At 22.5% G+C, this 13,812-nt stretch overlaps 2 protein-coding genes across 2 annotated transcripts; one reads left to right on the top strand and one right to left on the bottom strand.

The window, feature by feature from the left end:
- Positions 1–3,724: 3,724 nt before the first annotated feature.
- On the top strand, positions 3,725–9,869 carry Tdh (L-threonine dehydrogenase). Its single transcript, XM_011506344.1, has 5 exons — positions 3,725–3,948; positions 4,272–4,535; positions 6,642–6,902; positions 9,101–9,367; positions 9,659–9,869. The coding sequence occupies exons 1-5, from the start codon at positions 3,801–3,803 to the stop codon at positions 9,820–9,822; spliced, it is 1,104 nt and encodes a 367-aa protein (XP_011504646.1). The 5' UTR covers positions 3,725–3,800; the 3' UTR covers positions 9,823–9,869.
- Positions 9,870–9,933: 64 nt separating this feature from the next.
- Positions 9,934–13,431, bottom strand: LOC105367569 (DNA primase large subunit). The gene is made up of 8 exons (XM_011506332.1): positions 13,370–13,431; positions 12,952–13,112; positions 12,523–12,854; positions 11,940–12,167; positions 11,734–11,871; positions 11,282–11,666; positions 10,640–10,801; positions 9,934–10,199 (listed from the first exon to the last, which is right to left on the bottom strand). Exons 2-8 carry the CDS (start codon positions 13,103–13,105, stop codon positions 9,991–9,993), a joined length of 1,608 nt encoding a protein of 535 aa, XP_011504634.1. The 5' UTR covers positions 13,106–13,112; positions 13,370–13,431; the 3' UTR covers positions 9,934–9,990.
- Between the last annotated feature and the right edge of the window lie 381 nt (positions 13,432–13,812).

Genomic DNA, 13,812 nt, shown 5'->3' with positions numbered 1-13,812 from the left:
TTTTATCATGAAAAATAAAACCGTAATAATTTGTTTTATTTTATGAATCAACTGAATACATCATTCTATTTTGATAATATAATTTATAAGAAAATTAAGAAATAATAATTATACGCATTTTTATATAAATATTTTACCATTAATATCACTAACATATAATCCAACTAAATTTAGCAATTTCACAAATTTTTTTATCGCTAATAATGTTTCTTTTGAATATTTAATGTAGGTTTAATTTTTTTCATATAAATCTTTTATCGATATAATAAGGCTTTCTTATATTACTATTCTCTCTCTCTCTCTCTCTCTCTCTCTCTCTCTCTCTCTCATAGTATTTTCATCAATAAAATCAAATAACATTACTATAAAAGTATTTATTATTAATGTCATAAACTAAATATAAAGTTTTTAAAATTCTTTGTAGCTTTATTATACTTAAATTGAATAATATAAGAACGTAAGAAAGTGATTACATAAATAACAAGTTAAAGAACTAAGCTTAATACAACCAAACAAGTTTTATCAGTGAAATAAGACCACAAAAAATTTCATTTACCTTATACTCGAACATCATTTTTACAAAAAACAAAACAAAATAAGAAATGTTCTTTAATACAGCAAGATAAAAATAATAAATTATTAATAGTATATGTACTTTTTAATTATTTTAATTAAGAAATACAGATATTTAAGACGGTGGTATATCAATTCATAAAATTAATTAAATACATTTATTCCACATCTCATATACATTGAAATGGTAAGTTTTATTGAAAACTGATAATTTCCGGAATAATTGAATAGATTTATTATAATTACATGAGCATGACGGCTTATATTAAGAAGTTGATGATCAAATCGGCAAATAACTAGTCTTTAACTAGAATAGAAATAATATTTAATCTTTATTAAATTAGATGTTGATAAGAATACATAAAATATTTATTTAAATGTCTTATAATTTAAAGCACTTTTTAACTTAATTGTATATAAAAAATTTCGACATAAGAAATTCCGAAGATTATAATTATGATACAATAGTATGTTATTATAAAGATAAAATTTTCGACGAAATACATAAATAATAATAAAATTGATTTGAACCTAATAAACTTGCAATATATTTATAATGTTTAATAGGATAGTACAACTACAATTAATAAATTTTGCTTTATACAAATAGTTAAATTACTATTTAATTAAGATATCAGTTTCGAATTGAAGTTGTAATTTATTAATAGAGTATGCATTTTTAAACTAATACTTGTTCTAAAATCGTTTAAATGTAATTGATCAAGTCGTAACATAAGTAGTAACAGTGAAAGTTAAAAAATTAAATAGTCTTTAGTAGGAATTGTAATTCCCACAATTTAAACTTAAATTTTATACATACATATATTTACATATATAAAAATATTCTTACATACAAAGTTATTTATTAAATTAATTTTTTATTAAAAGAAGTTTTATAGTTTTCAATTCTTAATAAAAGAAACTACTTTTTCATTATAATCATTAATATTTCTGAATAAAAATATGAATTTTTAATTAATATTAAATTATGATAAGTTTAGTTTAATTCTTTTAATCAAAATACAATATTTATTAAATTATTGTTTGGTAAAGTTTTCCTTATCTTGCTACTGTATTCATCCATTTATATACGTTCATAAACTGACAATATTCTTAATTATTTATAAGTTTTGTTCTCTAAATAATTCAATAATAAGCTACATAAAATATCCGAAAAAAATGTATTATATGGACTGTCCCATGAAGAATATTTCTAATACATGTTTTTCATCAATTATACGTAAAATCTAGGATAATGTTCAAGTATTGAAGAGAAAAATTCATTATTTATCGACGAAAAGTATTGCGATTTTTCCTTTTCAATTTCTTTTTCAAATAAAAAATTATTCAAAATACTACTATATATAGAAAACCCAGCATTACTGATTCAAATACATTTTATGTTTTTAATCAGAAGTTATTTTTATGAAAATTTTGTTCTATTAACAATATATAGTTAATACAGAATAAATTTTTAATATAAAACAAAGGTTCTTAATTAATATTGCATAGTATTAAGTTTCATTAAAATAAAATGACATGTCTGCAATATAATATACGAGATTTATTAAATAAACAAACAAAATCGATTTAATAATGAAAATAAATGCATTCGCATTTATAAGTAATTAACTGCTTTCAAGACTTTCAAAAGGAAGTATTTAAATTTATTCAACATTATAGCTAATATTTTTTAGATTATATATTAATAAACTGTACATAAAAATTACAATATTTAATTTTTAATTTCATTGCTATATTCTAGTTATGAATGTATTAAAATAAAAAATAGGGATTTATAAAATGTACAAATGTACGGTATGTTTCCTCATCAAGATTACAGTTATTAATATATAAATTCAGTATAAATATTTAAAAAGTATTATTTTAGAATATTTAGTATAATGAAGAAATAAATAAATTATATGAAATCAAAAATTTTATGAGCTGCTGGAAACGAAATAAAATAACAAAAAGTATTCATCGACAAATTTCAAATAACAAGTTCTCTACTGTAATTGGACAAATAGAAAAGGAGAGTAAAGAGACCAACGAGCTTTTTCACTCGTTGATCTATCTACGTGTTAAATGTACGTTGTGACTCAGATTCCGAACGGGTTTTTCCAAATGTTCAATAGTAATCTATAATCTGACATAATTGCGTATATCGACGGTGGTTGTTTATTAAGTTGAGGCTACGTCGTGATCGTGCTGAGTAAAAGGGATCGATCAGTTTAATTTGAGTGTTGATCAGTGTATGACTTGTGTATCTTCTTGCCATTCAATTCAAATACGCGTATTTTGCGACAAAGTAATTTTTATAATGATAAAAAAACTGTGTATATTTATTATATAAATACATGTGAAAAATTAAAATAGGAAGAATTAATATTACGGTAACGATGAAAATAGTTTATCATGACATTTCTTTAAAATTATTTTGAATTTCATTTCATGTATTGCTATTTCTAAGTGGATATATTTATATTTATGCATTTTTTTTTCAATAAAATTTTGAAGTAAATAAAATTTTTAAATATTTTTCAATAATTTAAATTCTAATTCAACATATTATTTTAATTTCTAATATTTTTCAAAATGTTATTGGACAAATAATAAATAATTTTTTAATTATTATAAGTAAATATATTTTAATGATACTTTTTTGGAAAAACAGTAGAACCTTCATATAAATAATAATACAAAAATATTTATCTTCGTAAAAAAGATATTTATTGATGTACTCAAATAAATGAAATTGTGTATTGTATGGGAGATAGTGTATTTACATTATAATATAATCGATATATTTTACATTTTGTTTTATAATACATACTTGTTTCATATTTCTGGCTATATGTACAAATTTTAAAAATATTGCATAAAACAATTTCTGATTTACAATAGTTAATAATTACTTTTAAAAGCACGATAAGTATTTATATTATAATGTAACATTTTTTTTTTTTATAATAAACATACATTTATAAAAAGCTAATTGTAAAACAGACGTGATATAATTTAAGGGGCCCAAGTTGTCGATAAATGGAATTGATGGTGAAGTGAAAGCTAATAGAGAGTACTTATGTCTATATAATTTGTCTTTGAAAAGAGATCAAGGCATGAATATTCATTTGTTCTGTGATTTCAGAAATCAGAAATCGCCAGTATAATATTCACATAAAACCTAAATACGTGCATACTTATTGATAAATTAAGAGAAAACAATGTTGGGACGAAGATTGCTGAAAATAGTAAATTGCAATTTGAATACAAATTTTTACAGAGACTTTAGTTCCGAGGTGGTTGATATCAATAAAATACATAAAAGATTTTGTAATAAAGGTCTGAAAACTCCAAGAATTCTCATTACTGGTAATACAAATGTTCTTTTTTAAAATATTATATTTGTTATGAGTTATTTATGATAAATATCTTAAAGATTTCATAAAAAAAAAATTGTACGTAATATTTATAGCAAAGTTTGATTATTTTATATTAAAAAATTAAATTTATTGATAAATAATTATAGTTAAGTAATATTTAAAAATATCCAAACTCGCCCCTTCACTTCATTATAAAGAAAATACTTTATCGAAATTTTTTAATTTTATTTTGCTGAATTAAAAGTGTAATTCGTATATTAAATAAACGTGTATGTTTCCTGAATATATTAATAATCAAGATACCATTTAAAGGTGGCCTTGGCCAATTGGGCACAGAATGCGCCAAGTTATTACGTAAAAGTTATGGCGAGGAGAACGTTATTCTATCTGATATCATAAAACCCACGGATAATGGTTTGACGAACGGGCCTTTCATTTTTGCTGATATTCTTGATTTCAAAGGACTGCAAAAGATTATTGTCAACTACAGAATTGACTGGTTGATACACTTTAGTGCGTTGCTGAGCGCTGTTGGTGAACAAAATGTTCCTCTCGCTGTTAGAGTCAATATAGAAGGTAAGATGCCATAGAAATATTTCTTAATAAAACTATAATATAAAAAAATCCTGAAATAATCGAAAAGGTAGAGACGCACGTTGTCCCGTATATTAAACCTCGAATTTCGAAAGCCAATAATAAAACTGATGTTTATGGAGATGTTTATGGATATTTATGCTCGATGACCTCTGATATACTATCGAAACAGAAAAAATATAGTAAAAACATGTGCTTGTATAAATGCATAATTTTCATTGATAGTTCAAAGTGATTTAATTACCAATTGGATCGATATTCAATGCTGTATATCCAATTTAAGCATTATTCTAAATAATTGATTATCTTAACATTTTTAATCTCGAAATTCTTTCAATTGAAAAAACAAATATATCTCAAAACGAAATCGAATTATTATAATTGATTTAGACAAATGAATGTCATGGATCTCACGATCAACTCATTAACGCGTTGTATCTTACCTCCGTAATATTCCATGTCAATTTATTTTTTCGGAAATTGCAATAAAATACATAAATTGAAATATATAACTTTCTTTATCGTTCTATTCTTATTGTTTCATTGTCAATTATTAAAAGATTAATTTTTTAATTTATCTCCTTAAACATAATATTAATTTTCAAATATGAGAACTGTAAATTTCGAGCAATTGTTTAGCTAAATAAAATGCAAGCACTTCTACAATAAAGCTTTTTTTTAAGTCTTTAACTTTACACTATTGGCATAAAAATAAGGTAAACAAAGATGACATATTTAATATAAAATTGATAGTTGAAAGCATTATGCCAAAATTTAATTTTTTAAATTTTAATTTTAAATTTAGAGAATTTTATATAAATTAACTACATTAAATTTAATTTTTGAGATATGACGTTAGTTTCTACAATACATAAAATAATTAAAGACCGCAAAAAACAATTAAAATAAAACGATAATAATTTAACTACCAATATTTTATATTACAAAAGTATATAAATATCTTCTCAACGATTAAAGGTAAGAATGATTTTTTTAATCAAGATTTTATTAGAATTAATATATTCTTATTTTTACGAAGTTATTTGAGTAGGTAATTTCGAGTCATTTATTCGGGATCTGTTTACCTACCTTCATAAGCATGGTTCTAACAAATTTATATAATATATATTAATACACCTACAATTAATACAATTATTTCACAATCACAAAATAATTAAGGTCATTTAGAATGAAAATTACGTAATTTTAAATATATTTATTATTTATAAACATATATAAATAAATTTAATTAACTTGTTCTTATATAAGTGTATATATATATATATATATATATATATATATATATTCGAATGTATTTTTTGCCTACCTATATTATAATAACCTATATTATTTGATCATTTTTAATAGTTTTATCTATAATTTTTATTTCTACATTTTTTTAGTAGTTATTATTATGCTATTTTGATATATAAATCCACGTTTATAATTATATTTCCATTTTCGTTTCATACATGTTTTATTTAATTACATATATTTGAATATTCATCCATTAAATACTTTGTTTTATAAAAATGAAAATTAATGATTAATATGATAAAAATGACATTCCAATATATTTTTTAAAAACTATGTTTTATGCTTTTTGTTTTTTCTAACTATTGAATTTACAAATCGAATGTATATGAATTTCATTCGTGTTATTAATTAGAATTCAATTTTTTGCTATTAAAATTATAAATGCATAGTTATAAATATTTATCACATAATTTCCCTATATATACATATATATACATATATATATATATATATATAAGTTCGTATAGATTAGTTATTTATAATAAGGTGGTAATGCAAATTAATTAGAATAAGTAATAGAATTACATTTTTTAAGTGAAAATGATTTTGTATTTTTGTCTTATTATTTCAAATAAAAATGATACGTATTTAAATTAGATATTTTTAAATAGTTATACGTAGTTATTGGAGGCAATTAAAATAAGATAAATCAAAATCATAATTATCAAATTTAATAAAAAAAATCATCGAAAGATGACAAGGTTAATCATTTGGTAAACTTGAAAGTTCTTTAAACCAAGAAATTATTATGTATTTCATATTGATACGTAGGTATGCATAATGTTATCGAGCTGGCAAGACAATACAATCTTCGTATTTTCGTGCCATCAACGATCGGTGCATTTGGTCCCGATTCTCCACGAAATCCAACGCCAAACATAACGATTCAACGTCCACGCACTATTTATGGTGTCAGCAAAGTCCACGCTGAGCTCCTTGGTGAATACTACCACCATAAGTTTGGACTTGATTTTCGATGTCTCCGCTTCCCCGGGGTTATCAGCAGCGATCCACCAGGTGGTGGAACAACTGGTAAAGAACGAAAAATATAAAGCTAGATAATAGCGTATAATTGGAAAAGTGACGTTACGTTATTTTTATATTGTAACAACGGAATAAATAAAATGACATTGTATTGAGTGATTAAAAGCAACTGTACAGACCTTCATATTAAATTATTAATGTATAGCTCTATGAATATCATTTCCATTTATCTTTTAACTACGCTAAAATGATTATTATAATCACTGCATATTTATAAAGTCATAATTATTGAGTTTGTAATACAATTTAAAAAAAAAAAGAGATTATTACAATTATATTACAGCTCTTTTAAGAATAAAATGATTCGATTTAAATTATTTATATAATAAAAGCAATTTGTAATAAAAAAGAAAGTTTTTGTATTATTAGTTGAAACACTTTTATACAACACAACTTTTACAACAAGAAAATAAATAGAGACAACCTTTTTTTTCATAATTTTAATATATTATTAGAGTTTAGATAATTAAAAAATATATTAAATAGAATAATATATTAAAAATTGCATTGAAATAGATACTTATAATATATTTTTACTATTCAATATTGTTTAGAGTAAGAGATTTTCCTTGCATTAGTAAAGATATTTAATGTAAATGATAAATATTGATATTAAAGTAATCGTTAAATTAAAATTTTTTATATAATATTATTAATTATATCATATTAATCAGTATACTACTAATGATTAAAAGAAAAATTTTAAGTTTATTTATTATAAGATATTACATTTTTCATAAAAATGTTACTTTCTAAATTAATAACAGTAATTTCTACTTTATACAAACGACGAGATATATAAGCAATTATATAACAAGATAAATTAATCCAATACTTGAATTCATTCAATTCACAATTCGTATAACAATCTTTAATATAATATATAATATATAATTGTTTAAGGCTATTTAAATAAATTACATTATTTTCAATTTTTTTACATTTATAAGGAAATTAGATTATTTCGAGCTATTAAATTAGTTGTACTTACTAGAATACAATTTCTTTTCAATTAAATTAAATAAAAAATACATTTATAAAATATGAAGATATTTTTATATTAAATTAAATCTTTATTAAATAAAATAAACAAAATATCTATAACGAGATAAGAAAAATAAATATTCAATACATTTTTGTTAATAGTTTCCATTAGGTACCTATGATAAAAATAAAATATATAAATCAATTGTATTTATGTTTTCATAAGATATCAGAATCTTAGCACATTTCGTCAAAGAAAAAATTTAACAAATGAAACACGCAGCTTATAAATCTACGAGTCTGTATCGTGAATTAAAAAAAAAAAATAATAAGTGTTTGACTTGAAATCCTAGGTACGTTTACATGGTAAGTAGAGCGCGTTATACTATGTCAAAACCTAGCCAAAAGTAATTGTGTAATAACGTAACCCATGAAGGAGACCATAATTGGAGAACCGTTGTCCAAGTAAAGTCGTGGAGTTGCAAACTATGTGTCATTTATTTCCCCATCCGTAAATGTAAAAATGCGCCTTTGCGTGTATAGAAAATAATGAGATTTATGTGCGTTAATATACTTTAATAGAAATTAATCAGTCCTCGAATGTAACCTGTTTTTAGTTAAGTTTTTCAGACTATGAAATATTGTTGATTATGACAAGTAATTTTAAATTACAAATTCAAATATTAATAGTATAAAGTAGTATTGCATAGAAATTTTTTTTTAATCTGAACATTCCACAATAATATTTAAAAACTGTGTAGTTCTTTAAATAGAAAAATTAAAGAAAAGAAAATATACTTTAATTGATACTCATGATTAATATACTTAACTTTATTTTTGTATGCTTATGAAAATATCTTAATTTTTATATTTTCATAAATTTAGTTTTACATTTATAGGAATCAAGTTTTGTGCAATAAAAATATTTTCATATCTACGTAATGTAAACTGATATTCAAATAAAAGTTTTGTTCAATATTATGTACTAATTTAAAATGAACTTTGTAAAAAATGTTAAAAATAATACTATTTCATATATATTTTCAAACAATAATATATTGATTTTGAATTGTCAATAATATGGACCTGCTCGATCATTTAATTTCTAATTTTTTTTTTACATCGAAATTGGTATAGTTATTTACAGAAGGCAATACTTGGTTCCAATAATAATCAGTGAACTAATAGATTTTTTTTATCAGATTATGCTGTCGCCGTATTTCATGAAGGCTTGCTGCGTAAACGATACAAGTGTTACTTGGAACCGCACACGAGACTACCGATGATGTATATCGACGATTGTCTTGCAGCTCTTTTCCAGTTTCTTAATGCTCCGAATGAGCGACTTCGGAGGCGCGTTTATAATGTTACTGCTATGAGTTTCACACCCGAAGAGCTGTTTAATGAAATCAAAAAGCATATTCCTGATCTGCATGTTTCTTATAAACCAGACAGTCGTCAAAACATAGGTATCTAAAATTTAGAACGAAAATACACTAAATAGTTGCAAATGATTATTCGAAATAATACTTAAAAAGGATGTTCTTAAGCTGAATTTTATGGAAAAATAATTCTAGATAATTAATGATTCTTAATATTCATGTACAGATAGATCTATTTAATTTTAATTCGTTATTTACATTCGTTGTTGTTCAATCTAATAATGTTGCATTGTAGAATCAATATTTCAAATAAATTAATTAAATATATAGAAATGGTAAATCTTAGTACATTTCAAAATTGATTTTTTATATGTTTAGCAAATACATGGCCACAGGTATTTGATGACAGCGAAGCCCGAAAAGATTGGAACTGGACGCATGAATTTAATCTCGAGAAAATGGTGATAAGTATGATTCAAGATGTTAGTGAAAATTTTATTCCAAAATATCAACATTTATCTGAAGTCAGCAGTTATGTCTAAAATATGCGAACAAATCCTTATAAACTCTACACATACTTTTAAAGTGTATTTTTATAAATTATTTATTAATAAAAAATATAAATAAGTATTAAAATTTAAAATGAAGAAAATAAGTATAAATTATACATGTTTAGAAAGAAAAACAAAAAGTTGACAAAAACTATACACTCAATCGCTATCATCGTTTAATAGTGCTGCAATGTTCAATGAATCCATCTTTCCCATTTTTCTATCTATCGTTTTAACTTTCCTTTCAATTGTTTTAGATGGTGTAGTGGAATTACTTGTGTTTATATTTTTTTCAACTTTTATTTTAGCTGATTGTGAAATATTCTCCGGAGATAATTCCGCGTACTTATCCTGTATAGTATTTTCTTCTTCTAGAAAAACAAAAGTAAAAAGAAAATCAGCTGGTAAATGAATTAAAACTTTACTTATATGATTGTATAATATCTAAATATATATATATATATATACAGTAAACATTATATAGTAAGTGATTGTATTTAATATATTATGCATACTGTATCTTTGTTTACAAATTTAATTATAATATATTAATTGAAAAAAATATATTGATGTGTATTAAAAAATCAATAGATCATACTATATAAAAAATTAAAGACTTAATATTGAAATATTTAATTTTATAAGAATTCAAGGTTATTGTTTATTAGTACTGTTTTAGAGTACTTAGTAATTGAATATAATAATACAGCAAACATTAATGCATAACGTTTAAGATTCTGCTATATTATAATACATAAAATTATTTCAATTATAATTAAATATTACTAAATAGCATATATTTACTAACCTTTTATTTCATTTTTATTTAATATTAATCGACTTTGTTCAAAATACTGATTTGGATGAAAAAATATTTTTTCAGGGTATTTCTTATGTGTACTCTCGAAGTACGTTGTGCAAGCTAAATTATAACGACCTTCAGTGGCATACTTACTAATTTCATGAATATCTAAAATATAAAATTATCGATATAATATAAATGTGTATCAATAGTTAATCAAATAAAACTGAACGAAATAAAAAGATTTTTTTAACTAGTTTTGAAATTAAAATAAAAATCATTTAATCTCAATTGAATAAATAGAACTACAGATTGATGTTATGAAAAAATTCTATTTATCATTTGTAATTACTTAAGTTAAGAATTGCTGAATAAAGAAACGGTAAAACTAACTTACTTTTATATGAGTTTAAGATTAATTATTCTTGAAAATTGTATCTTTTTTTTTTTTAAATAATTAATTTTTCTATAAATAAAATAAGCTTCATGTAAATATAATATGAACTACTATAAATTATTTATATAAATATTGAAAATTTTGAAAATATTGTTTAAGATATTTCTTTTAATATTTTATAAGAATTAACTTATTTCCATTGAAATTGTACAAAATTAGAAATATTATTTTATTGAATATATTTTTATTACCCGATGGAGATATTTTATACTCTATAAGTTTTTTTGTAAGTTCGTCTATGTCCATATGTTTAAATGGACAACCATGAATTTCTCCTGGTCCAACAGGATCAACTACCAATTTAGTGCAACCAGGAGGTCTATAATTAACACGTCTTCCGACTTTACCATAATTATACTGTATTTGATACAAATACTGTTTATTAAATTTATCTTCATTTATATCTTCCTTTTTTGTCATTTCACTCTTCCAAAATTCAATAGAATCATCTAAAGTAACCCCTATACCTTTTAAAAATAATCCATATTGTAAACGTCCTGTATTCTTTAGATGGTGATTTGTTTTCAAATGTTCATGCATTATTCTCATACAGAGTGGATAAGACGTCTTTGACAACTTAACAAAAAAAAATTATTATCAGTATTTTATATTTGTTTTGTTTATTTTATTAAAAATTTCTTACATCATTTAATTTGGAAATTGGTGTATTTTCTGATGACCAAACTACTTTTGACATTCCTGAAAAACAGTCTGGAAGATTTTTTATAAAATGCTGTAACCTATCATCACTAAGATTTGTAACAACAAATTTTTTAGCTCTCTAAAATTAATATTTACATTAATGTTGTTAGAAAATTAAAAATACATAAATATTTAATAGAAACTCACATTTAATTCTACAGCTAAATTACTTCGAAAGTGTGTAACAAATACACTAATGAACTCACTTTGAGGAACATATGCAATTCCACGATGTACATATACTTTTCTATCATTTATCAAATCAACAACTTCATCAAATGGTAATTCATAAAAATCCATATTTTCAAAATCACCAGTGAATACAGTTGATGCACGTAAATTTTCTCTATTTTGCTCTTTAAACTCTTGTGAAATCTAAAATGTAATAATTATTATTTAGTGATAAAATATAATTTTAAATAAATAATCTTGATTTGTCAAAAAAATTTTCATATTATCCATAATTTTGAAAATTCATTTACTTTCAAGAATATAAGTTACACAAAATTTAGTAAAATTTCATAAAAATATTCAGTATTAGATATTTTTAAATACTTTTCAATTCTCTTATTAAAAAATACATAATTATTAAGTAATGATATAATACATTCATTGTATAATAAATCGAGTATCGAAATCTTCTACAATGTAAATATAAATTGATTTTTCATTTTTGAAATATATTACATAGAACTAAAATAGGTTTTAGTGAAATCTTTCATTTATTTACTTGCGAATAATGAATCCCACTTGTAATTAAAAATTTACTAAGATCTTCTTTATTCATTGAAGCAAATCTTAATTTGAAAAATTCTGTTTCATGAACGAGCATGTAATTCTGTAAATCTTCTTCTAAAGAATAAGCTAATCTTAATACATAATGGGATATGTGATCTTTTCGTCTTGCTTCTAAATCTTCATTATTAGAATCAGAACCCTGTGCATTCAACAGCTTTGCATACTGATAATAGCCTTCTTTTCTTAATAAATTTGTAAATGCTAATTTGGTTTCTTCAAGTGTTGAGTGTTGTTGGGTAAGTATAAGTTCAAGTAACTGTAAAACTGAAGTTTAAATTTATATTGGATAAAAGTTTAAGTTTTTATATATTTAAAATGTACCATTATTTGAAACATTTAGATTTAAATATTAAAAAAATACCTTTTTGTCTTTCCAAAGCATAGTCTTGAAATTCGAGCAATGAAATTTCACCTGTTGGTGGTATTTTATATAATTGTACATCATGAGGGTAAGTTTCTTTAAGAATACTTATTTCTGGTTTAACAGTAAATTTTTCTTTAGGTATATAATCCATAATTACACTGTAAAATGGTATTAAATATTATTAATAAATAAAATCAATTTGAAATTGTTAAGTTAGCAGAAAAAAATCAGTGAGTAAGCATTGAAAAAATAATCGGATTTGTAAAATATATTTATTACTTATAATATAATAATATATAAGTAAAATGCTGTGAATTTATTGAATTGTTATTTAAATTTATTATTCTATTTATAATTTATGCTATTGTTTTTTTTTTTGTTTTTTTTTTTTTTTAATAACTTTGCAAAACATTACCATTTGTGATAATTTCGCGCGTATTTTTCTCGCCATTCAATCCTTCAAATTTCTGATTGGCGTATCGAAATCACATGATTTGAAATACTCAAAAATACAATTTTTAGAGTTTTAATTTTGGCAGCATTGTTAGCTGATCGTTGATCGTTGAATTAGACGGTTAAATATCAATAGTTTTTAAATTAAAATAACTTGTGAGTCTAATTAGAAAACTAAAACTTATAATTTAATGTAATACATAAGTTAAGGTAATTTTATTTTTAGTAATAAATTTTTCAATATATATGTGTATATATAATTCTTTTATTATAATGTTATATGAATTATAAACTAATGAAACAGTTATTTAATATCATAGTTCAAAAATTGTTTATAAAATTTGTTAATGTTTACATATAATATATAGACTGAATAAGAATTATTAGATGGACCCTTTAAATATT

The sequence above is a fragment of the Ceratosolen solmsi genome, unplaced genomic scaffold (assembly GCF_000503995.2).
Source record: "Ceratosolen solmsi marchali unplaced genomic scaffold, CerSol_1.0 scaffold10, whole genome shotgun sequence".
Lineage (NCBI taxonomy): Eukaryota > Metazoa > Arthropoda > Insecta > Hymenoptera > Agaonidae > Ceratosolen > Ceratosolen solmsi.
Note: the sequence above shows the minus strand (reverse complement) of the source record. Positions and strands in the feature narration are given on the sequence as shown.